At 35.6% G+C, this 27690-nt stretch overlaps 1 protein-coding gene across 1 annotated transcript in view; it reads right to left on the reverse strand.

Annotated features, from left to right (window-relative positions):
* Nucleotides 1-16466: 16466 nt before the first annotated feature.
* Nucleotides 16467-27690, reverse strand: part of DCHS2 (dachsous cadherin-related 2) — a 237122-nt gene continuing 225898 nt past the window's right edge. The window contains exons 17-20 of the mRNA XM_046655652.1: nucleotides 25496-25626; nucleotides 23117-23403; nucleotides 22063-22195; nucleotides 16467-19978 (exon numbers count right to left, since the gene is read on the reverse strand). Of these exons, the coding sequence (XP_046511608.1) occupies nucleotides 17352-19978; nucleotides 22063-22195; nucleotides 23117-23403; nucleotides 25496-25626 (3178 nt within the window). The 3' untranslated portion in view covers nucleotides 16467-17351. The remainder of the gene's footprint in view (nucleotides 19979-22062; nucleotides 22196-23116; nucleotides 23404-25495; nucleotides 25627-27690) is intronic.

The following is a 27690-nucleotide window of genomic DNA, read 5'->3' on the forward strand; positions in this document are numbered from 1 at the left end:
TTACATGGGGCGAGTAAAAACACAGACGCGATTGGGAAATCAGGGCCTCAGCTTCCAACAAACGCAATTAAGGCCGCAAACAAAACTACACTTAATTATGAAGCTGGACTGTGACATGATCATCCCCTGGGTGCTTTCTATGGGTCACTTGCCCATCAGAAAATGCCATGTTGCATTTATCACAAAAACAAGGGACTCTTTTGCTCAAAATTAAAATGTGTATTCAAAAAACCCTGGCAGCTCTCAGGTTCTGTGGTTCACCCCTAGTGATGCTGTGCAGTTACATGATTGCGTTCACTCGACTGGCATTCTTTGTGATGTGAAAGAAAAGAAAGATCATTGGCAAAAGATGCTGATTAAAGCATATGCCTAAAAAATTTTCCACAGCACTTGAATGCTTACATTCATTGCCACAGTTCGCATAGGGAAAGCACTCTCTTTTAGAAGGCAAATCAGTCTTCCTAAGATAGAAGGAGAAGTGTGGACTTAGGTGACGCCAGGTTTATAAAGTAAAATCTTCTTGTGTGATATTGATATTTGTAATCAGTACTCTGTATTTTTAATTTAAAAATCTTACAACTCATATCTATGAAAGTTTGATATTTTGATGGACTTGCTTTGAATTTTTAAGAATAATAAAATATTACCAATATATTTGAAGACCCCAAGGCCCTCTCTTCTCAATGGGAAGCACCACTGTGATTTTGTATATTTTCCTAGGCATGTATGTATACTAATGCTACATATATACTACATATGTATGTACTGATAAGGAATTTGCATAGAGTTGTTTTGCATGTTTTAAACTTTATGTACATGGTATTATATGGTATATATTACTCTGCAACACAATATTTTAAAGACATCCATATAGATACAAATAGCTCTGGCTTATTCAGTTTAACTACTGGATAGCATTATGAATACACTATAAAGATTTAGCAAAACTCTTTTTGAAGGACAATTATATTGTTTCCTATTTCTGCTTTTGGAAACAATAAGCATTATTATACATCTCTTCTTATATGCATAAAGGAGATTGTCTCTAGAGTATATACCTAGAAATGGAATTAACTAGGATGTCAAGAGAGAATATCTCCAACTTAACTAAATATTGCCAAATTGTTCTCCATGATGGTTATAACAACTAACAGTGTATGAAAACTATGAAATTCTCACAAGCATCATATGAAACTTCCTGATTCTCTACAATCTTGCCAACATTTAGTTTTGTCAGATTTTTATATTTTTGCCAGTCTGATAGGTATGTAATAGTATATCTCATTGAACATATGCATGTGTTTATTGACCATGCACACTTCCTTTTCTGTAACTTTCCTTGTCCATTTTCCTTTTAAGCTATCACTTTCTTATTAATGCTATAAGTTATAGATATTAAGTCTTTTTTCATGATCTATATTGTAAATGCCTTCTTCTAGATTATGGATTCTTTTATAACCTTATATGGTGTCTTTGTTTCAACATTCATTTTTAATTGTAAAGTAATTTTATTTATCAGTCTTTTCTTTTGGTTTGTGTGCTTTGTATCTTGTTTAGTAAATTCTTCCCTACTCTAAAGTCATAAAAATATTCTCCTATATTTTCTTCTCAAAGTTTAAACATTAATTTTTGCTTTAATTTTGTATATGTGAGGAAGAGACCCAATTTAATTTTTTTTATACAAATAGCTTATTAATTCAGCATCACATGAAATTATTCACTCTTTCCTAATTTAGTAATCCCTCTTCAATGAGACTTCCATACGTATATTCACTCTAGCCCTCTCCAATCTATTCCATCTCTTTATATCTGGTAGGAAAAATGACTCCTCCTTCCCAAATCTTTCTTTCTTTTTTTTTTTGAGGAAGATTAGCCCTGAGCTAACTACTGCCAATCCTCCTCTTTTTGCTGAGGAAGACTGGCCCTGAGCTAATATCCATGCCCATCTTCCTCTACTTTATATGTGGGACGCTTACCACAGAATGGTTTTTGCTGAGCGGTGCCATGTCCACACCTGGGATCCTAAGTGGCGAACCCCTGGCCGCTGAGAAGTGGAACGTGCAAACTTAACCGCTGCACCAACGGGCTGGCCCCTCCCCAATCTTTCTTTTTCTTCAATGTGGTCTCCATTCTTCTTGGGTCTTTTCTCTTCTGTATAAATCTTGAAATAGCATTGTCCAATTCTACAAAAACTCACATTGGTCTTTTGATTGAATTACATTGAATTCATAGAATTACTATCTTCAAATTATAGAGTTTCCCCTTCCACTATATACATTCATATAATTAGATCTTTTATTTCCTGCAATAATATTTTAAAAATTCTCCCAAAGGTCTTCAAAATGTTAGATTTATTCTTTGGTACTTTATTGTCCTCTTTGTTACTGTGAATGAGCTTTTCTTCTATGACATATTTCAGCTGATTATTGATGACATATGTTAATGATATTTGATGCTGCTCTTGTATTCACAAACTTGCTAAATTCCCTATTAATTCTAATAATTTACATGTTTAGAGAGAGTGTTTAGAGAGTGATATTGCCTGCAGATAAAGATTTTTTTGTCTCTTTCTTTCCAAATGTGAATCTCTTCTTTCTTTCTTCTGGTCGTATTGTATCATATACAACTACAGGTATACTTTAAAATAGTAATAAAAGAGATCTATCCATTATTCCTGACATTAATGAGAATGGGTCTTATAACGACTTTCAAAGGCTCATGCCTTTCAGTAAAATTGGGATATTGTAGGATAATCACCGAGTCATAGGCAGATTGGTTTAGTTCTTGTTCATGAGATTGAGTATTTACCCTTCAGATTCTCAAGTTCCCCAGTTTACTAATGCGCAAAGTCCCAGGTGGTCAGCAACCTGTCTTTGTCCATCCTTTTATGGAAAGAGGGAGCTCAGCAGCCCCCCTCAGCTCCTGACTTTCAGCACTTAGCCTAGTTATGGTTCTCACCTTACATAGAACCTTTTTATCACTTTCCTGCATGTCCATGTCTAGCAATGCCTACTTTCTGGAGTAGAGCAAGCCCAAATTTCAGCCATGCACATTGCATTAGGTTTATGATCTATTCTTGTTTGATATCTTGGGAGATTTTTATCTAGCATACAAACCTAGAAATGGAATTAACCATAATGTAGAATAAAATATGTTCAGCTTTACTAGATATTGCCATGGAGATGATTATCTTGTTTTTGAAACTGTGTCATTTTTATTTTTGCTTAAAACATTTTATATCTTACTGCTGTTTATTTTTAGTGGAGACTGAAGAAATGTGAAAACTTTCAGAGCCTTTTAGCTAGAAATACTATAGGTTACAATTTTAAAATAATTTTATTTGTATGTAAGAAAAGATGATAATCAGAAAAATAATACTTATTATATACCTATAAAATAAGTCCTAAATTATGAATTGCCTGTGACTACAGATCCTAGTGCAAGAAAAACTACTCACTCAGTTGTCATATGGCTTATTTATCATCTGCTGAATGTGATCTGTACATATTAAAGAATTTTTTAAATGGGGCCGATAGAAGTTTATGATTTAGAAAAAACCTTAGACATTCTTAAGGAACTTTCAAGTGTGAGGCAATGTAGTGAAAGGGTTAAAAGAAAAGCATCTAGTAACACCATTGAGCAGGATTCCAGGCTCCACCAATTACTAGCTCTTTAAGCTATGGTTTCCTTATTGGTAAAAAGGGACCATATTAGTATCTACCCTAAAGGGTTATTTTGAATATTAAACAAAATATAGTCTACATAAAACATTTAGCACAATATTTGGCACATAATCAACACTCCATAAAATTTAGCCATTATTTAAGTTCATAAGGGTTAATATGTTTCCCTTTTATGTGACATATAATCTGACATTAACCTGAAGTCTTTTATTTTCATTACTTTCAATTTGTCCATTTCATAAAATTAAGCAGATATACTTTCAGTAATTAGCACATAGTATATTGCTATACTATGTGGGATTTCCCAGAGTTTTTAGAAAATAAATAGAAACTATACTTTTAAATAAGTTAAAATGGAAAAAGTAAAACTTTATAAAATAATCAAAGTCCAATGAGCTTTGTCTCATTGAGAACTACTTTAATATTTTAATAATAGCAAATTATTTCCATTATATTAGCTGAAGAGAAAAATGAATGATGGATTAGAAAGGGCAGAAAAGGAAATATGGTAATTAAAAATGAAAAATAAAATTCTGAGTTTAAAGACCAAATAAAGATTCAGTTACTGACATTATAAGATTTTAATCTTCTGCTTAGCATATAAGCAAACCCTGCTCTGTGAAATAGCACTTAAAACTGAAAAACTCACAGTTTAGCTAATAAGGTACATTTACAAATTAGTTTTATAAGTGAACATACAATATAAAAGACAGCATCTAATTCATGGTGTTATGGTGATAGACATCTGTTCACTTCAGAAATTGACCTTCCTCCCTCAGGTGCTCATCAATCACATCTCTCTTAGACAAGGTTAAACACAGGCCCAGAGAACCCATCATCCTGAACATTGTGATTGGTTTAGAGATTTTTTGCCAGGAAAAATGTTTTTTAGTCAAATTTATCACTCATTTCCTTTATTGCTTCTGGATTTTGACTCGGAGATTTTTCCATTTCTAGTTTATAAAAGTTTACACTCAGGTTTTCTTCTAGTATTTACTTGCACTTATTTGTATGGATTATCCCGGTGTGTAGTATGAAGAATAGATCAATTTAGTCTTTTTTCCACACAACTCTCCGGTAATCCTAACCCCACTTACTAAAAAATTCTTCCTGTTTTCACTAATTTGATGTTTTACCTTTATCATATATTTCCATAGGCACTCAATTATTTGAAGATAATGTGTCATTTCTTTTTGAATGTTTTAAATATTTTTCCTTTTGTTTTATAGCAGTTTTACGGTGATGTGTCTGGTTATGTTTTTCTTTTTATTTATCATGTTTGGAGTTTGTAGCACATTTTGAATTGTGTTTAATGTCAGTTTGGGAAGATTCTCAGCCACCATCATTTCGAATACTGCTTCTGGCCTTTTCTCTCCATTCTCCTTTTGAGATTCTAATTATACATATGTTAGACCTTTTACACTATGTTCCATGCATCTCTTATTCTCTTTTAAACATTTTGCAAACATCTCTCTGTGTGTGTTGGTATATTTTCCTTTTATTTATCTTCTAATTTACTAATCCTCTCTTCAACTGTGTCTAATCTGATGTCAAACATATTTATGGAGTTCTTTATTTCAAATTACTGTATTTTAACAACTTTATTGAGATATAATTCATGTACTATACAATTCACCTACTTAAAATGTACAATTCAATGGTTTTTAGTATATTCACAGAGTTGTACAACCCATCACCACAATCAAACTTAGAACATTTTCATGACTCCTAAAAGAAACCCCATACCCATTAGCAGTCACTCTCCATGTTCTCCCAACACTCCTAGCCCTAGGCTTCTGATCTGCTTTGTGTCTATGTTTGTCTATTCTGGACATTTCATGTAAACAGAATCATACTATACATAGCCTTTTGGGACTGAGTACTTTCACTTAGCATAATGTTTTCAAACTCATCTATGTTGAGGCATATGTCAGTACTTAGTTCCTTCTAACTGCTGAGTAATATTCCATTGTGTGGATATACATTTGGTTTATCTATTTATCAGTGAATCGACATTTGGACTTTTTCCACTTTTTGGCTATTATGAATAACATTGCTGTGAAAATTCATGGATAAGTTTTCATATGAACATAAGTTTTCAGTTCTCTTAGATGCCTAGGAGTGAGGTTGCTGGGTAATTATAGTAACTATGTTTACCTCCTTTTTTGAGGATATCCTAGACTGTTTTCTGTAGAGACTGCCCTATTTTATATTCCCATCATCAATATATGAGAATTCCAGTTTCTTCACATCCTCACCAACACTCGTTATTATCTGTATTTTTTATAATAGCCATCCTAGAGGGTGTGAAGTGGCAATTGTATTTTATAGGTTAGAATATTCTTTTCATTTTTTTTAGAGTTTAAAATGTTTTTTACAGTTTTTTTATAGTTTTGTTTATAGATATTTTATACTTTATCTCTCTCATGAAGTTCTCCATATGGCATCTAATTTCTCCAACAGTTATTTTAAAATCCACAAGCAATAATGCCAACATATGCATCTTCCGTGTGTTTGTTCTATTATATTTTCTTCTTTTAGCTTTGGTCATGTGGCTTTTTCCTCAGAACACCCAGCCATTTTGGATTCAATGCTGGATATTATTATGAATAATCACAAAGGTTCTGAATGATTTTATTCTCTATGGAGGACTAAATATTACTTTTGGCAAACAGTTAGAGTAGGGACAGAGCACCACACACAAAGATGTTGGCAATTTTGTTGAAAGCTGGGCTACAGACTTTGTGAGGCCTTGTCTTTTCTGGTTTACCCTAACTCCTGAGCTTTCTAGGAGTTCCAATTTTTAAGCTGGTGTATTTTACCAAAGCCCCTCCTCATTGATAGGTCTTTAACTCTAAGTTTTGTCCCCATAAAATTGCCAGTAGCACTTTTTAGCTTCTCGCCCTTGCAGTTGACATTTTCCGCTCAGCCTGAAGGCAGTTTGAGGCACAGTATATCAGATATATCTCTCTGCTTCTGTTCTCTCTGGGGTCATAGTTTCTCAAGTTTTCACTGCCTTGGTAGTTCTCTGATGCCTCTCACACACATCCGCACACAAAACTGTTTCTTTTTCTCCTTATTCTTATTCAGGTTTTTACTTATTCTCAGCAGAGGAGTTTCTATACAACAAGCTAATCCATCATTACAGGAAGCCTTCACATGCATTGGATTCCTTTCTGGATTTTCTATTCTGTCCCATTAGTCTATCTGGTCATGCAACAATATCACTCTATTTTAACTATAGAGAACTTTATGATACAAATGCATCTGGTAGGGTTAGTACATGTGTTCACACTTGCATACACACACACACACACACACACAGCTTATATTTTTTCAGTGTTTCCTAGCTATTCCTGCTTATTTATTCTTTCAAATAACTATATAATCAAGTTATTTAACTACAAAAAAACTTGTATGGGGATCAGGTTAAATTTGTAAATTTACTTATGAACAACTGATATCTTTCTAGCATTGAGTCTATTAAAAAACATCTATTTAAATCTCTTCTGTGCCCTTCAGGAGATATTATAACTTCCTCACAAAGATATTAGACATTTTTTTGTTAAGCTTTTACTTAGATTTTTTTTTCTCTTATAAGTGGAGTCTTCTTTTCCATTCATTCTCTAACTGGTTATTTTCCATATAGTTGAAGGGTATTCATTTGATTCTTGCATAGTAATGTTATTTCTTACAACTTTACTGAATTCTTTCATTGTTTATAACAGCTTTCCATCAATTGAGTTTTCTAGAAATATGATAATATAGTCTACAAAGAGATATAGTTTTACTTTGTTATTTCAAATTCTTATCTTTCTAATTGCCTTCTTGTTTAATTGTACAGACTAACTTCTACAACATTACATTTTGGTGGAGATACCTAGCATATTTTCTTGTTCCCGACTTTTGCAGCAAAGGGTCTAGAGCCGGGGAAGATACTAGCTTTTGGGTTACATATCATTTTGTCATTTTAAGGTAGTATCCATTACAAAGAAGTATCCATTAATGATCACTGAGTGCTTTTCACATGAATGGATATTGTATTTTGTTAAGTGCCCTTTTGCCATTTAAGAAAATGTTTATATTACTTTTTCTCCAGAGCTCTATTACTATGATGAATTATATTGATGTATTTCTTAATATTTAATCATCTTTGTATTTCTGAAATAAATTCCTCATGTTATGATCTATTATTTTCTCATGTATATTAATTATTTTTGATAATATTTTATTTACGAATTTTACATACCTGTTTATAAATAGGAATAGGTCATAGTTTCCTGTTTTGTGCAATATTTTTCAGGTTCTGATATTGATTGTATTTTCTTTCTTTTTTTTTTAAAGATTGGCACCTGAGCTAACAACTCTTGCCTATCTTTTTTTTCTTTTTCTGCTTTTTTCTCCCCAAATACCCCAGTATATAGTTGTATATTTTTTTAGTCGTGGATCCTTTTACTTGCGGCATGTGGGACGCCGCCTCTCCAAGGCCTGATGAGCGGTGCCATGTCCGCGCCCAGGATCCGAACCTGTGAAACCCTGAGCCTGGGAAGCCGAACCCGCGAACTTAACTACTTGGCCACGGGGCCAGCCCCTGATTGTATTTTCAATTCACTATTTTCCTTACTTTTCCATGCTTTGGAATAGTTTGAATAACACTTGATTGATCTAATCTTTAAAGGTCTGGTAAAATTTCACTATAGAACTATCTGTGGGGAAGATTCCTTGTATCTTCATTTCATCTTCTAAATTCCTTCTGATTAGACTCTCTGTTTACTGGGGTAAATTTTGGTAAATTATATTTTCCTAGAAAAGTATGTATTTCTTTTAGGGTTTCAAATAAATTTGTATAGAGTTGTACAGAAAAGTTTCTCTTGATTTAACTTCCTTTCTTTTGACAGCTATCATTATTCTCCCTTTGCGATTTCCTATTTTGTGTATTATTTTACTTTATATAGTATTTTTTTATATTGTACTTTCTCAAATTTAACTGATTTTTAAAGAACCAGGTTTATTTATTCATAAGCTCTGTGGGTTTCTTTTTGTTTGTTTTCTAACTCATTAATTTTTGCTTTTCCATTTAATTTCTTCCTTCTTCTTTCTAATTTTGAAACTTTTCACTCCTGGTTAGTACCTAAAGGTAATTAGCAAGCATTCTATTTCCATATGCTCTTCCTTTCTTTACCTACTTATGTAGTTGTAATTTATTTACATGGTCAGGGCATGTATTAAGTATATACTATTTAATGTCCTTATGGTAAACCTTCCCCAATATTTCTCAGTTGTCTGAATTCATTATCTAGTTGATTCATTAGAAATATTCCTTGAGGTCTTCATATTGATAATCTCATCTATGATATATATAAAACTTAAAGGTAAGTTTAGCTAGATATAAAATTTTGGCTTACGTTGTCTTCAAGTATCTTAAATTTACTACCTCGTAGTCTTTTGGCTCAAAATAACGTTGTTGAAAAGTAAGCCAACTTTACATTTTTTACCTTGTAGTTAACTGGGTTTTTTTATGCAGAAGCCCAAAGGATATATTCTTTTTCTTTAAAGTTCAACAGATTTTAAAAATATATCTTGGTAGTAACTGCTCTGGGTTGATTTTTACATGGGTTGATTTTTCAATATGTAGATTCAAATTTTGTTTTATGTCTGGAAAGTTTTATTGAATTATGATTCTTATGTTTGTTCTGTTTCATTTCTTTGGTTTTCCTCTTTAGGAATTATATTTATACACATGCTGAATCATTTTTTCCACTCTGCTAAAGCCATCATCTCTAAAATTCTTTTTATTTTTCCAATTCCATTTGATTATTTTTCATTTTTTCCTCTCTGTTTTCTACTTCTCTTACTATAGTTTCATTTATGTCTATTAACTTTTTGCTCCTTCTATTTTAGTCTTTTGAAATTTCCCTTTGTTTTTAATTACTCATCCAGATCTTTCTTTTAATATCCTCTTCTTAGCTAGTCTTTTCATCTCTGAGCTTTTCTGACTAGTTATGCAAACTTTATAGCTTTTAATTTCCTTTTGCTAGTTTTGAAATTTTAGATCACAATTTTCTTTGGCCTTTTTGCTGTATTTTTCTAGTGTGTCTTCACCACCCATTGGCATGTCATTCAGAGAATTAATCTTTTTACTTACAATGTATTTTATATTGTAATTCCTTTCTGTTGCTCATGTTTTATTGAGATGAGTTTTCCTATGTTTTATGAAATTACCATATAGGGGTGGTGGCAGACCAGGATAACTTTCCTAGATTTATGGTTCTAGGGCCCCTTCTTCTCGTTTCTGCCAAGTATTTATAAGTAGGACCTTTTTGTACCTTCTACTTTCTCAGATCGCTTTTTCCTCTTGTATCTAGAACTTGTCTCTCTTCACTAGCCACAGGAATTTGATTCCACTTTCAAGAGATTTTACTTAGCATGGGGTTCTGTTCTTGCGTGTGTAGTTTTGGAAGCTTTGGAGACTTGTACACACCAGCATCACCTAATTTCAGTGCAGTCTTTTGCACTCATTTACAAAGTGAGTGCTCTGTAGCTTTTCCCCAGTTTTGACAGTTATTCTCAGACCTGCCTGCTATGTTTCCCCTCCAAGGATATAGACTTTTCTTTGAGTAGGGGAGTACATATTGGTGATTCCTTGCTCTCTGGCTCAAAGAAAACTGGAAATTCCTCCTTTTCTCCCCTCTGTTATTGCCAATAGTTGGTGCTTTTGCTTGCCTGCTCATATGCTAAAATTTGCAGGAATGACTTCACTTTTAGTTGAAAATATTGTTCATGAGTTTTTACTTACACTGTTCTAAATGCTCTGTTTCATAAGGTGATTTGGGAAGATTTAAAAATCTACACTGATGTTGCCATCTTGCCCCAACTAGAAACCTAAACCACGTTCTCTGCTTGGCTTTTGGGAGATCATATTATCCTGCTTTTTTATCCTACCTCACTAATTGTTTTTTATGAGAATTATCTTCTGGTTCTTCTTTCTCTTTTTGATCTCTTAGTCAGCATCCTGGGGATCAATCCTGGGTTTTTTTCCTCTATGTACACTTACTCCTCAATGATCTCATCCAATTCCTTGACAATAAATATTATCCATAATCGGATGACTCCAAAATTTCCCTCTATAGCCCTAAATTATCTCGTAAACCCTAGATTCATATCTAACTTTCTGCATACCCCACATCCAATGCATTATCGAGAACTAACAGCACTACTTCCAATATATATCTTGACTGTTCACCTCCACCTGCAACACTCCAGCTGAGCTACAATCATCCCCAGCTGAGATTACCGCAACCACCAATTGACTGGGGTTCTGTTACTGCACTAACCTCCTCCCTCTCCTATCATGGTCTGTTTTCCACAAATTAACCAGTCTTTAAAAATATAAAGCAGATAATATCATATCTCTGGGCAAAAATCACCAATAACCTAGAGTATAACACTTGGAACAAAATCGGAAGCCTTTCACCACAGCCTACAAGGCCCTACATAATCTGCACCCTATGATCTTGTTTCCTACTACTCTTCCTCTCACACTAGTTCTAGGCCACACTGGCTTTATAGTTTCCCAAACACTCCAGATGGCTCCTACCTCAGGGCCCCTGTACTTGCTGATACATGCATCTTCAATGCTTTCTCTTCAGGTCTTTGCACGGCTCATTCGCTTCATTCAGTTCCAGTAGTATCACATCAGGGACATCTCTTCAGAGCAATCAATCAAAACAGTACTACTGTGTCCACCACAACCCTGTCAATCTTTTCCTTGTTTCTCTCTATATCCTTCTTTAGTTTCCTCCATATCATAACACTCACCATTACTTGAAAGCAGATTTTTATTGCTATCCTCCTCAATAAAATATAAGCACTATAAATGCACTGGCTTTATCTATTCTGTTCGCTCCTGTATCTCCAGAGCCCAGATCCATGCCTTGTCCACAGAAGGTGCTAAGTAAATATTTGTTGATTAAATTTGTGAAATATTCCCCAATTATCATTTGTTATAACTTGTTGTAGTACTTTTTATTGTCATAGTTCCAATTTATTACTCTATTTTTGCTTTTACATTTAAAAAGATTTTTCTCACCTTTATTCTGTGCTTTTGTTCTAGTTCTTATGGTTTCACTTTAGCCTCTGCTTGTTAATCCAGCTGGAATTCACTTTTGTTTATGGAGTGAAGAGAAATAACTTCATATTTACCCCCTACCCCAGTCCCCCAGTGTGAATTTATTAAATAATCTGTCTTTGTTTAAAATATCACTTTTAACACATATTAAGTATATGCACATATGGAATACCTTTCCTAAATTCCTCTTATTGTTTTTACTTTAAATGTTAATAATTTGTGTGTGTGTGTGTGTGTGAGGAAGATTCACCCTGAGCTACTATCCATTGCTAATCCACCCTTCATTTTTGTTTGAGGAAGATTAATCCGTGCCAGTCTTCCTCCACTCTGTATGTGGGATGCCTCCACAGCATGGCCAATGAGTGGAGCGGGTCTGCACCTGGGATCCAAACCTGTGACCCTGGGCTGCCACAGTGGAGCATGAGGAACTTTAACCATTTGGCCAAGGGGTTGGCCCCTTAAATTTTAATAAATTTTGATGTAAGCATTCTAGGCATATCTACAGAACTATAGTTTCTTCCTATGAATGAAGTTCTTGATCAAATTCCACTCTGCTAGCCATAGGGCAGTCACGGTTTATTACACGCTCGGAAATTAGATTAAACCAATGTCCTTGGTCATGTAATATTATTGGCTCATACAATATGCTTTTGATTGTCATCTATAACTTTTTTCTATTGTGTCTAAAAGTCACAAGAAATGTATGTATATTGTGAGGAAGGGAGCAAGAAAGAGAAAATAAACCAGATTACAGAAGGAATTCCTAGTCATTTGACTTTATCTCAGATATTCTGTAATATTTTGATAGGGTCTTTGCACTTACTTTCTCTCTGCCCTGTGATTGGCTAACAGCACTATGTTAGAATTCACAAGTAATGGGTTCAAGGCCTAAGCATCGCACCCTCACATTATAGCACCCTCTGTGCCCATTCACATCTGTACTCATTCATTCTAAGAAACATCTGTATTTCATAATACAAGTGGAGACCAGGCCTTTGCCCTGAGGGTTTACTATCTAACAACGAAATCCGTGTATTTAGTTTTCTAACCAAAATAATGCTTTCTCATTCAAGAGATGCACTTATGCATCTGCTATTTATTTGGTAAGCTTTCCCCCTCTCTATTACTCACTTCACAGTTTTGGTTTAGCAAATATATTGGGTGAAATGAGGAAAACTCTGTAGACCAGAACAGTAGGAAGTGCTAAATTGCCATCAAATAGTCAAGTGCTGAGTTTATAAGAGAAAGGCAGGGTTTGGCACTCCAGCCACTTTGGGCTGGATCTGTCTAAGATTGCCATTTTGTTCCTAAGAGATAAATTTCTTTGATCTGTATGGAATCAAAACAATTTATGTCACTAGAATGCAAATAAAATTGACGTTTGAGAACAAACTACAAACTATGCCTGTCATTTAAAAGTTATACAAAATGTAGTACTTTATATAAAATTACAACTACCAAGCAAGCACTTATTTATTTCTTTTTTTAATCTTCTTTTCTTTCTTTTTTCTGGGGGGAGGATTAGCCCTGAGCTAACTGTTGCCAATCCTCCTCTTTTTGCTGAGGAAGACTGGCCCTGAGCTAACATCCATGCCCATCTTCCTCTAGTTTATATGTGGGACACCTACCACAGCATGGCTTGCCAAGTGGGCCATGTCCGCACCCTGGATCTGAATCAGTGAACCTTGGGCCACCGAAGAGGAATGTGCTAACTTAACCGCTATGTCTTCAGGCTGGCCCCGAAGCACTTATTTTTAAAAAAGGTGAGTTACCAGAAAAAAAGACTAAGTACTAATATTCCATATTCTGTCCCAACTGCTTCTGAACTGTCATTACTTGTTATATGTGTAAAGTCACCACTTAAAATTATGGCACTCTCAGTGCCAAAGTTATGTAAAGTGGGAAATAAGGTAAGGTAATCATTCCAAATGCTTTATTCTATAATTCACCAAAAAAAAAGAAAGCGACAACAAATTCAACTTTTCATGGTCAAATGCATTCTAGTTCATTGTTGCTCACCTTTAGGTTCACAAGTTGATAAACCTAAATTTTCAGACAATGGAAGAAGACTTGAAAGGAACAGAAAGGAAGGAGGAGAAAAGAGATTCCTCAAAAAAAAAGAAGAGAGATTTCTCAATTAGATGAGCCTATGAAGGGAAAATAACTCAGCAAAATCTTTACATTTAAAAATTAAAAAGTCCTTCCCCCTTTTTGCCTGCTTGCATTTCTCTACCCATGCCCTAAACTATTCCTTTTTCAGATTTAATCCTCCGTTTTCTCAACAGTCTTTCATTCCTTCTTTCCTTCTCCTCTTCTCTTCCTCCATCTCTACAATGGGTGAAAGCTGCCTTCAATGACTCACACTGGAATGCCTGATTTTGGTCGTAAGCTAAGCATCTGAAACTTTGCTCATCCTGGGATCCCTCCTGGACAGAATGATTTTCCATAAGTCTCTTCAGCTATGACCAAACAGATGGTTCTGTACTTTTGAGCTCAACTATAACATACTGTGAAAATCAACCCAATGAGCTTATCCATAATATCATGTGAGAATCCACAAAACATATTCATTCCATTACTTCATTGCTTTGAAGTGGATCTTGATCTTAGATTCTTTTAGTTGCGTCTTGTCTTTTTTATTTAAAGTTAAGGTATGTATAAAATGGCAAAACAAAACAAAAGTAACCAAACATATGTTTGGATGGAAATAATTTTAAAATTAAAAATTAATTTTCATCACTATAACTTCTGGAACACACAGCAAGGAGGGTTCTGAGACCGAGGGTAAAGATGCTGAGAAACAGTTCATGTCTCAACTGGACATCCATTATAGACTAAGTATGTCTACATGTAGGCAGCCAGTAGTTTATAGTGTATTTTAATATTTTTAAAGAACAGTTAAATGATCAAATCCCTAGAGATACAGCGTTTTCCCCTTTCTTTGCCCAGGAATCTGTTTTGAAAGCCAATTCAATGATTACTACGAGGACATGGAATTTTGATATCCATTTGGTACTGATTTACACCAGTATTTTTAAGGCTGCCAACAAGAAAGTCCAGAATTTCAGGCGGCCAAAATTCCACAAGACACAACTGTCTTTTATTTTATAGCTTATGAATTTGGGGCTTAATATGATTTTCCACTAACAAGTTCTGTACCCCCTCCAGAGTGCTAAAGCCGGTGTGTAGATCAGCAAAGTAACACAGAACATATGAGGCAAGTTAATATTAAACTTGAAGGAAAACTGTACAAATTATATTGTTTACTTAGGAAAAAAGCACTCTAGTTGAAAGAGTTGACACATGATTTATTGCAAAGACTTAACCAGCATGTTCACATTTTTACTCTCAACCCCACCTGTAGCAGTTTTTTGGTGGTGACGTGGTGTTGGATACAGTATTAATAAAATTATCAATTAAAAATCCACTAGATAACGGTAAGGAATAGTTTTAAGTACTTCATGTCTTCCGTTTTTATTAAATGTCTGGAAAACATGCAGAATCATGTCCAGAACGAGCAGTAAATCACAGGCAAATAACTCAGGGAAGAGTTAGATGGCTAACTCTTTTTAAACATAAGTAAATGAAGAACCTATTTAACAACAACAAAATACTTTTGGTTCCTAGAATTCTGTCACAAAACAAAACTTTCACGTATAATTAGAGAAAAAGTACATGTATAGAATTTCCTCATATGCTCAAAGTAATCTTTTGAAGGAAGTCAAAGAGAGAATAAATATTGGAACACTGAAATGATTAATTGCTTTCTTTTTTTATAGAAAGACCATGAAATCTTATTCCCCAGTTGCAATGAAGAAAAGGAGAGCCATGCATCTATTCTTTAATAGTTAAGTGTTCTATGCCTAAATGACTTCTCCTAGGATTCCAGCCTGGTCCAAAAATCTTCATGCTTCATACAATTTCTAATGGAGTTTTATACACTTGTGTTCAATTTGAGTGAGCAAAGATATATATAATTGATAGAATCTGCATAGGAAGCCCTTAGAATTACTTATCTACAAAACTAGATATCAAACATGGAATCCAGCAATGTTTTTCAGTAAACATAAATTAGTTATCTCACATAGTTTTACAGATGAAACCGATTGAAAAAAACATAAAGGAAATTTTCTATAGCAGAAGCCCACACTAACTACTAAGAAAACCGTACCGGATGCCCTCTAGACTTGACATTAGAATCCTAAAGTCTTATTCCAAAGCCTAGTCATGTTGCCTACCATGGGTGACTTCTGGACCAATATCATCAGGATGAGTTCTGCTTTCCTGGAAGGGATAAGAATCTCTGATGGATCCTCAGGCTCACTAGAGAGGAGGATATAGCATTATAGGGGAGTCCTGCACCCCACCACTGTATTTCTGAAACAGCAGCTATACAAAACAAAATTATTTTAACCATGTTGCCAAACTGCTCCATCTAATGACAGTTGAAACTAAACGTGAATATGAACCAATGGAAGAAAGACTTCTGACATCCACTCTTAGCTTTTATAATAGAAATATTTATATAAAAAAATCTTCATTTAAAAATATATTGCTAAATTACTCTATGAAATTTATTATTAGCTAATAAGATAATTTTATCTACACAAACTTTTAAAACTAACATTAAGTGGATAAATTATTTCTCACCAAAAGTTACCATATCTAGAAGAAAATAAAAGGAAGAAATATCTACAAATTAATCTTCAAAGTTTAATGTCTGTACCCGTACCATGTTACAAGACAGAGCATTGAGAGAAAAAAAACGTCATTCGATTTGTAAAGAAGGCCAAGAAAACACATCTTAGGTGGCAGCCAACCACACACTTACTGCTTTTACCTGTCCTGGCTGTCTACCGAGAACACGCATTTCCGGTTCATTTAATTAGGAAAAACTTTCTTGCTTGGCACAGTTATGACAAATTTCATTCTTAATTTCTCATTAGATTTCCAAAGACACCACATTAAAATTCAATTTATGGCTACACTTCACAGTGTGGCATACAGGAAAAGTGGAGAAATGCATCTCTAAATAAATCAGATCTACGGAAAATTGCTTTACTTTAAAACTTAAGTTTATCCTTCCAAATTTCCTCTGTTACTTTCTGTCCTACACTCATTCCTTATTCAATCTTTGCTAGTTTGTTTTAGATATAGCAGTGCAATCAGCAGCAATGTAACCAGAGTGCACTAGACTTTATTTCATTTATTTTCATAGGAAGATTTTGGCAGTCAGTCAAGTTCATTGTGGCCTTTGGAAATCTAATCACACAGAAAACTAGATATGACAGAATATACACTGCTTAATATACACACACTTGAGTCCTGAGAGCAAAACATAAAGGTTAAAAGAGAGTGTAACTTCTTATTAAGGCTGGAAGAAATTTGAGCAACTTACATGGTTAAGTTCTGAAAACCCTGACGAAATTATATCACTCACTCATAAATAAAATGAAGCCAGTCTCGAGATGCTTGCTTAAGAATGTTTTGTTCAATCATTCATGACCAATGGTGAGCAAGTGTTTGAGATCACAATCATTTCATATTTGAACTTCATCTTCCGCTTTAAGTTCACGGCATGTACCTCTTAGATGTGTTCCTAATAATTCTCCATCTGACAACAGTGGAGTCATGGCAGGGGTCTGTGTGGCGAGGAGGAAAAGAGATGGAGAAAAACTGGGTGTCGTGGCTTCTGGCAGAGAGTTGAGATGGTAGAGAAGGGGGGAGTGTGGGTATTTCTGAAGTACTTGTCCCGGGGTTATGGCTGGCATTCTTGGTGGAACTGCTTTAATTCCGGGCTGGGCTACTGCAGTAATCAAAGGTGGTGGAAAAACAAAAGTTTTCTTTTCTTTGGGAATGCCCAGCATATGCAAATGTTCATCCTTTAGTTTTGCAATATCATTAAATACTGAGGCAAGAGGTTGGAACTTGGGTTCCCAACTGAGGAGATGATCCCAGTGATAGTTGTATCTCACATCATGATCAGAGGTTCTCCTGGTTGAAAGAGTTGCACATCTTGCTTCCTGATCACCTGAAATAAAGATGGACTGTTTTCTGACATCAGCCAGGTTGCCCTCTTTTACCTCTCTCTTCTTTAGCGTCTGGGGTAACACATTATTTCGAACATAGGTTGTGTCACAGCCTTCTCCTCGATCTCCTTCTTCAAATGTTTGGTTGGTTTCTGCTGTTTCAGCAGTGACCACTACATCAGTTTCCCCAGACAAGCAGGAGAGCTGGTCTGAGTCCCTTGGGATTCCAGAGTCTGGCACCCTGGACTCGCAATCACTCAGAGCTGAGGCAGACTCCTTTCTGTAAGGGTGCTCATTTATCCTCTGGATTTCTTTATCTTCTGCAGTTTCTGCTTCCACAGAACAGTGGCCACTGGAGTTCGAGTGCCTGTACAGATTTACAATGTCCTTCTCCATGAGACTCATTAAACTCAACCATTCAGGCACGGAGTCCATGGGCACTACCTCACTACTACACTCATTAGTTTTCTGGAAGGGCTTGCGCATGCTGGCATCCCCCGTCACTCTCAAATTGATATCTAAGGATGACGAGGTTTTCTTTTCTTTATAATTGTTTATTGCGTCTTTTTGTTTATGTCTTAAAATCAGTACAATGAGAATGAAGACGAGTAAGAGAAATGCTAAAAAGGAGACCGTGAGGCTGATTGAAAAGCTGCTGGCTGATACTGCTGAGTGTTTTCCTTCCGAGGAGAAAGACACATTCACAAAAATGGTACAAGATGTGAACTTGGAGTCTGGTTTGGGGCTATGAGCAATTATTTTCATTTCAATGGTGTCTTCTTTGCTGACTTGACTTTTTACTAGGGGAAGGGCTCTTGTCAAATAAATATTTCCGTTAGTTTTATTTACTGAAAAGAAAGGGGATGGAGTTTCAAGGGAATAAAGAATAACTCCATCAATACCAGCATCTGCATCTGATGCTTCCACTCTGCCAATGAGTTGTCTTATGTTACTCTTTTCTGGGAGACTGAAAAAATATTGATCTTGAGTGAAAATGGGTTCAAACTCATCTATCCCTTCAATATCCACCCAAACCATTAAAGAGGCTGTTAAGTCACCTTTGTCTTTTGCCTGAACTGTGAAGCAGTATTTATTGTCATTTTCATAGTCAAGGACTTGCTTAGCATAAATATCCCCTGTTAAAGGGTCAACGAGGAAGCGATCATGGCCGTGAGGCATCCCATGGGTGACAGAACAGGATGATAAAACAGAATAGGTCAGTTCTCCATAAGGACCTGCATCAAAATCCAAAGCATTTACAGAACAGATGGTGGAGAAAACAGGCAGATTTTCAGGAACAACACAGTTCAAACTTGAGAACATAAACTGGGGTGCATGGTCATTATCATCTAGGACATTGACAAACACAACTGCAAAAGAAAAATGTTTCTTTTCTTCATCTGAAGCTTGGACAGTTAAAGTGAATTTTATTGTTTCTTCATAATCCAGAGGTTTAATCAAATAAAGAACTCCGTTTTTTTCTTCCAAGTAAAAATGTCCCTTCTCGTTTCCAGAGATTATATAGTAGATGATTTCTGCATGTGAACCCACGTCATGGTCATTTGCTGAGACCACAGTGATCTGACTCCCTAGGGGGGTACTTTCCTTGACATGGGCATGATATTTCAGACTGTTGAATTTAGGTGGATTATCATTGACATCAAGTACTTCTATTGATACAATGGCTGTGGAACTCAGTGGAGGGCAGCCATGATCAGATGCGAGAATGACAAGCTTATGATTGGCAATTGCTTCTCTGTCCAGTTTATGAAGCAACACCAGATAACCAACTTGCTTATAAGGATATTCTGAATGAGTGAAACTGGTTTCCACATGGAAATTGTTCTGTGAATTACCACTGATGATGGAATATTCAACATAAGTGTTTTCATGGGTCCAGTCATGGTCAATGGTTGAAAATGTGACAAGCGTGCCTCCAATGAGAGCATCTTCACTCAAGCTAAGATTATAATATTCTACTGCAAACTCAGGGGCGTAGTTGTTCATATCTTGTATTTCTATCTCCACTAAGGTACGAGCCCTCAGGTCAGGAATTCCACTATCACTGGCTTCAACAAGAAATTGAATTGTTGATTTTTTATCCAGAAGTAATACAGGATTGATAGTAAATATTGTGCCTGAAAAACAAGACATAGCATTTCAATGTTGTGAAATTAAATTTTCACGATCCATTTAGTCAACAAATATTTATGAAATGTTTACTAAAATATTTAGTTACTTGTTAGATTTTTTAAGTTACAGCCAAGAGTAACTCAAAAGAGAAAATTATTATATTTATTTATATTATTATATTTATACTTTTGTGACACTTAAGATCCAGAAATAATATTCATGACATTCACTCTACTAAATGTGTGTGCTGCTTGAAGATGACTTTACCACAAATTTTTCTTAATTTTATTTTTGTATAATAAGTTGTTCCATTATTTATTCTTTTTAAAAAAATGTACTCTTATTTGAAAAATTTATACCCCATTCTACTACCCATAGACACATGTATAGAGACACTCTAGCATAAAGATATTTACTCTGGAAATTTTAATTGACATTCACTCTAGTTAAATGAACTTAGCAAATATTGACAATGCAGAGTTATAACTATTGCTTAATTATAGAGATGTCTTTCCTAAAGCTCTTGGTTAATTCGGCAAGTGGATTTTTCCCTTATTGGTGAAATGTACTTAATACATTTTGTCATTTTAAATGACAGAAATATGTAATTTTATAAGTAAATATGTAACTATATTTTTCTAAGATAAATGTGTTTTAAGTATGGTCACTAAAAGAGAATACAAAATGCTGTCATTTAAATGCCACATTTCAATTAGAGTCCCACCCTGAACTAAACGGACCTGTTAACATTTAATATTTTTAAAACATTCTAATCAATACCTCATTGTAAATTTGTTGATAACATGTCAGGCAAAAGTGTCGCTAGGACTGAGCGCTTCGAGGGGACACCTTGCACGCTGTGGTTTGCTGTGGCCACAGCAGCAACTGCCATCATCTGAGGCAAAAAAAAAAGTCAAAAAAAAAAAAAACCCAACCAAACCAAAAAACAGAGAGAGAGAAAGACAAAGAGAGAGAGAAGAAAAGGAAAACCAAATTCCTGACATGTTTATATCATATATATTTGAATGTAGCCATTCACACACAGGCTGTGTGGCAACATTACCTACTTCTCCCTGTTACAACACTTCATGGGCCTCATACTGGTATTTTCTGACTAAATTCTCCCTTCAGGGAATCCTGAGGTTAAATTTTTTTTAATTGAGATATAATTGACATAACATTATATTCGTTTCAGGTGTGCAACATACTGATCTGGTATATGTGTATAGTGAGAAATGGTCACCACAATAAGTCTGGTTAACATCCATCATCCTGAGGTTAACTTTTACATCAGCTCTCACTTGCGAAACGATGCACTGGTGGATGCAGATGGGGCACACACACTGCAATGTGTCCCCAGCCCTGTTCTTTTCTAGACTGAGCTCGGCTAGGGACAGTGCTTTGCTAATTATTCAGCTTTATCAAATTTAACTTTTAATGTCTACTCATTGTTGAACTTTATGCAAGGCTTAACTGTTCTAATCTGAAATCACTTGCCTGAATGCATTTCCAACCAAAAATGTCTTGCTCTCTGATAAAAATATAAAGAGGCTTGGAAGGCATCAAGGAAACCAGAACACCACGATGGTTTTTAAGTAGTAGAGATGCTTGAATAGTTTTCCGTTTTCAATTTTTTTTTGTCCTTATTGAATATATGATGTTATTACTGAACTTCTTGTACTTGGCTTAGAAAACAAAAGCTTCCAAACTCTAGTAACAAGAAGTGTTCAGAACTAAATTAATCCCTTCGAGTTCATGTTGATTCTTTGAGACCTGGGATAACTACCTGAACCGTGCTTGGTTGGACTGATGAACTGGGTGTTTACTATTTTGGGGTCTCTGAATTTCTGTGCATTTGCCAGCGTTTAATCAATTCCTTTTGCTTTCCAGCCACGGAGATGTTGGAGAAGAGAAACAACAGTGGGATTTGCTACTATGGCATTTGATAGAAAGAGAAATAAGAAGGTAATGTCTATCATCCAGGGGGCGGGGGTGGAGGGCTGTTTTAGGAGCACTTGGAAAGGATTATTCCAGGTTTCCATCCTGTAACTGAAACCTATGAACAATAAAGCCACTATAAATAACTCACCATTCATAGGATCAATTGAAAATTCCCTAGATGAGGAAAGGATTCTGTAGGAAATGTTCTCGTTGCCTTCTAAGTCTGTGGCTGCCACGGTCAGCACAGAGTACCCCACAGGCACTAACTCAGGAATGGTGACCTAAGGGAGAAAGAGGAACGGATGTTGTGCTTAAAGGTTACAGATATTTTCATGAACAGGGCCAGAATGTGAGATCGTTTTATTCCTTGTGCTTGTAGAAAATACACAGAGAACTTGACTTTATTAGGCATATTAATTTATGTGTAGTCCCAGAATTCAGAAAAGCAAAACTTTTAAAAATTTCATTCAGTTTTAATTTTTATTATGAATAAAATTTCCTAAATTATTTCTGTGTGGAGGAGGATAGCTAATACATTCACTAATATATTATTACATTGCACAATTGTATGATTACGTACATCATGTAATTTAGCAAGCCTTCACAGAAGATCATGACTTAGGTTAGTGCTGTGCTTACTGGTAAACCTTGCGTTTGTTACATTCAGGAGTCCTGGAGCACATTTTCAGGTACTCAGCTGAATGCTATCATTGTCCTTCTATAAATAGACACTATGCTCTAAAAACTAAAATTTTCACTTTACAGTTTTGTTCATGACTTGTTTCTGCAAAATGGTAATCAATATATTCCAAAAATATTCCTAGGAAAGAAAAATTTTTCCCAAGTTAACTGGAGATAATCCAAACTACCTTATTGCCTTATCTGTGGCTTTCTAGCTATTAGGCAAGTTTCAATTGTTATGGACAACTGGACCCCAAACCCTAAAAGCTAGAAAAATGATGACATACTTTCATACGGTGACATATGATGCACACTTAAGAAACTGAATTGAATGAGATATTCAATTCCATATGTACTTCTATCGTCCATGATATTACATATAAAACCCTCAGCATCAACTTAGGCTCTAAAACCAGTGAATATTGTCTGCCTAAATTAGCCTGTCAACAATGGCAGATTTACATTATTCTTTGTTCTTTTTAGTTTTGGCTGTGGTTTCAGCATCTCTTTAAGCTCTTTACCTGGTAATAATCTTGAGAAAATACTGGTGGGTTATCATTGACGTCCAACACACGGACGATGAGTGCTCCCTCTGTGTGGTGAACCAAATCAGAAATTTGGATGAGCAGCTCATATTCAGTAGCTTCTTCAAAATCCAATGTTTTCACTAGTACCACTACTCCAGTGGTCTGATCAATTGCGAACTTGGTTCCAGGATTACTCTCTTTGGTAAGACTGAAGATGAAAGCTGGATTCAAATCCATATCATGAACTGATATCTGAGTCACAATTACACCAGGCAAAGAACCTGAAATAGTCATGACCAATGTCAGTCTCCATTAAAATTCATCCTTTGAAATGCTTTGCTTTAATAGTCCAAACCAAGCATTTTTATTTAAGTCCAACATGATTTGCTGTTTCTTGGCATGATTTCTCATACAAAGCCCCTTATGAACTGAACAAAAACTCTGAGGAATTTATGAGCCCAATAAAAGTGAAAATTTACCACTGAGTAGGGAATTGAGGAGGTAGGTATTTTCAATTTTTATATTACATTTTTCATCATATGCTTGCAACACAATTCCAGGACCAAGAAACATTCTAAGCCATTTATTTCTACTATAACATTTCTGTATCAGAATCATATATTCATGGGGGATGTGAGTGGGAAGAAGGTTACCACTCAAAACATTAACACAAAACACAAAATTTGGAAAAATAGGCAAGATATAAATGAAAATGTTTGGATACTGAAGTTAGAAATAGATAATTAGTTCCTTGTACTTATTTTTGTAAAATTATTTCTTTCGGAGTGGCACATAGGCTCTTTCTTCTCTTTAAATCTGACTCTCAGAATTGTCAAGACTATAGAAAGTATACATCATGTTGCAATGGAAGTAAATCTCTAACATTATTCACCAAAAAAAATCACAAAAATAGATGACACACTAAATGTCTCACACACCATAGGTGTTTTCTAGCTTAAAATGCCGTGAAAAGGACTTTGTTTTTAAGCTGACAGGTATGGTGCAGGTAGAAAGAAGATGCCAAAATCTTCAGAATAGTTCTACTGAATATGAGACTCATAATTTTCATATTTCAAGTTGGAACATTCCTGATGTGCACCAACCACACTTCACCTCATCAGTATGTTTTGACTTACGCAACTTGTTCTTGTGATATAGTTATACTGGGCGCATTGCTGCATTTTGATGCTAATCCATGTGCTTTAGAAGAGTACCTTCAGTAAAAGCAAATGAAAACGTAGCAAGTAGGTGAGAGGTGGGGCTGGCCCTGTAGCGGAATGGTTAAGTTTGTGCGCTCTGCTTCTGCAGCCCAGGATTTTGCTGGTTCAGATCCTGGGCACAGACCCAGCACTGCTCAGATTCAAGCCATGCTGAGGCGGCATCCCACCTAACTCAACTAGAAGGACCTACAACTAGAATATACAACTATATACTAGGGGGTTTTGCGGAGAAGAAGAAAAAAACCCACAAAGACTGGCAACAGATGTTAGCTCAGGGCCAACCTTAAAAAAAGAAATAGGTGAGAAGCAAAACTGAACAAATTTTTTGGTAGAATATTTCAGAATATTTGTAGATATCCCTATATATTGAAATTTCTGGAATATATATCTCTGTGAGCAATGATGGCTACAAGTTGTTTGGAAAGTGAATGTAACAAAAAATTAGGAACATTTTAGGAACAAATTGGGTATTAAGAGTGAAAGGAGAGAGGTAAGTGAGGGGCCATCAGTATTTGCAACTTCAATTATCGAGAGTTGGGTTGGGTTTTACTAGTACAGCCACTGACCACAGTCAACTTCAGGATCATAGACTATGGAATCATTGTGCAACCCAGAGACCCAAACAATTAAGATTAGTCAGCATATCACATAAAATTTTGTATATTCAACCTCTACCATTAATATGGTAAAATTTTTCTGCAAATGTTGGAGTTTAGTTTACACTAGAGGAAAATGATGACTTCCTGCGACAAACATCCAATTCCCTTCACTTATTACTTGTCATTAGTATACTGCAAAGACTGACAAAGTTAGTCTGAGAACACAATCAATAAAAATACTTTTTCATAGAGCAGACTTCACTTTTAAGAAATATCTGTACACAAAAAGAAGCTGTGTGGAATGGTGGTTTGAACATGTGAAATTGCCCTGCTGATCTAATTGCAAACCCCAACTTTAACATTTAACGTCTTTGACATTTGACATTTAACTTTTGACCATCCGTTTTCTATTCTGTAAAATGAAAATGAAAACTATCCATGTTGTATGGTTGTTGAGGATTAGTACTCATATTTAATACAGCACCTGGCAGAAAAAATGGTAGATGATATAATACAAGTTAATCAAAACCACCATTCCAAAGCACCACACTTACTTTCTGCAATTTCCACTGCTTCAGAGGGGAGAAAAGCTGGGGCATTGTCATTTACATCGGTCACCTGTATCTTGATCACACTTGTACCAGAAAGTCTGGGCATCCCTTTATCTGTGGCTTGCACAATCAAGCTGGTTTGGAAAAGAATCAAAGAATGTTATCCATCATCCAGAGAATAAGAAAAACAACATAAATATCAAATATCCAGTTGAAAATTTAAAAATGAGCTGACTAGCTGCTTTTATTTCTCCCCTTGGCTTTTTCTAAATAGCATCATTTAAAATTTATTTCATAAGAATGGTAACCTGAAATTTATTTATTTTTGACACATTTAGGGAATCAAATCCAGCAAGCGACCAAAATTCATGAGGTCTTTAAAACAAATGGACCATTCCCAGAAGGCAGACCATAAAATTCAGTCCTTTCCTACTAAAAACAACCTAAAAAGTACAAATACCAATATCTGTTGTTTGGATAAGTAGATTGCCTCCACTCTGCCACACACAGCCTGGGTATTGCCATATATTTCCATGTTAATACACCAACAAAGGACAGAGCCACTAAAAGATTGCTTTGTATTGATTTTTTTTCCAGATCCATATTGCAAATCAATCAAAACGGTAGAATTTCATACATTAATATGCGTACGAAAAATGCATGATTGGCCAGGACTATAACGTAGAGGTAAAGGTCCATGATCTGGAAGAATTGACATGCAGCGACTCAACCTGTCTTGGATGATGATACAGTTAGCTTCTCCAGCAACCAAGTTAGAAGCCTTATTAGTGTCTTCAACTTCTCCCTTTCTGTCACCACTCTTCCAACATCCAACTAATTATGAGTCTTATGGGTTTTACCTCCTGAATATCACTTGGGTCAAGTGTTCCTGTCCATTTCACCCCTACCTTCAGAGCCTCAGACAGACCCATCAACCAACCTACCTTCCAGGGACTGAAGGGCTTCCTAGGATATGGGACTTTCAGTTTTTTTTAAAACCAGGACAGTCCTGGAGAAACCAGGACAAGCCAGTCTTTGTAGCCTTGTCCCCTCATCATCTTTGCCTGGAATGCTAGATATTCATTATATCCTTTCTCAACTGGAGCACTTTTTACTCACCAATCTCCCTACTGCAAGTCTCATCTGCTTCTATCCATCCCCCACATTGTACCTCAGTTGCTCTATCTAGAATCCTAATTTGAAAACCCGACTCCTCTATTTAAAACGTTTCTTTGGTTATCCATGTCTACAAGAGCTAGTCCAAGCCTTCAGCACATACACATGAGCTTCTATGATCTGGCTGCTGCCTGGAATCCCTGTCCCTATGCACTCTTGGTCTTTCAAAGCTCACATCTCTGGTAAGCTTCACTGATCTCTTATCTGATTTGGATGTCCCTTTCTGTATCCCAGAGCATCCTGTCCTTCCGTACCCATGGGGGATTGGTTCCAGGATGCCCTGTGGATACCAAAATCTGTGGATGCTCAAGTCTCTTATATAAAATGGTATAGTACTGGCTTATAACTTACGCACATCCTCCTGTATAATTTAAATCATCTCTAGATTATTTATAATACCTAACGCAATATAAATGCTATGTCAATAGTTGTTACATTGTATTGTTTAAGGAGTAACAAGAAAAAAAGTCTGTACATGTTCAATACAGACCCAACCATCGTAGGCCTTTGCATCCGAGGTTGAATCCATGGATGCAGAACCTGTGGATACGAAGGGCTAACTGTACATTCCTCTGCCATAGCAATGATCACCTTTCGTTCTTAACGATTTATTTATCTGCCTCTCCCATAAGGTCCTTGTGGGTCGGTGGGCTACCTTATTTGATTTTCTTTAATACATGTTGAGTGCTGGTTTCTCAAGATTTGTCCAAGATTATAAATGTATTATAGGAAGAGGCAGGACTCAAGCCCAGGTCCTGGCTGACTGGAAAGCTCGTGCTCTACTACCTGACAGTTTCCACATGCCTCTCTTACAGTGGATATATCACACCCCAATGTATAATCATTAGCTTTTCACTCTCCTCTAAACACTATGGGTTCCAGGAGGGTAGCTGAATAATAAAGTGAGTTGTCAATCAGAAGATGATTTTTATTTCAGAAGTGGTATTAGTTTTGGCTAGTTGTTGATACTACCTTTTAGAAACTGAGTCCTGGAAGTTGACACACGTCCACTTTCTTTTCCA

The sequence above is a fragment of the Equus quagga genome, chromosome 3 (assembly GCF_021613505.1).
Source record: "Equus quagga isolate Etosha38 chromosome 3, UCLA_HA_Equagga_1.0, whole genome shotgun sequence".
NCBI classification, from domain to species: Eukaryota; Metazoa; Chordata; class Mammalia; order Perissodactyla; family Equidae; genus Equus; species Equus quagga.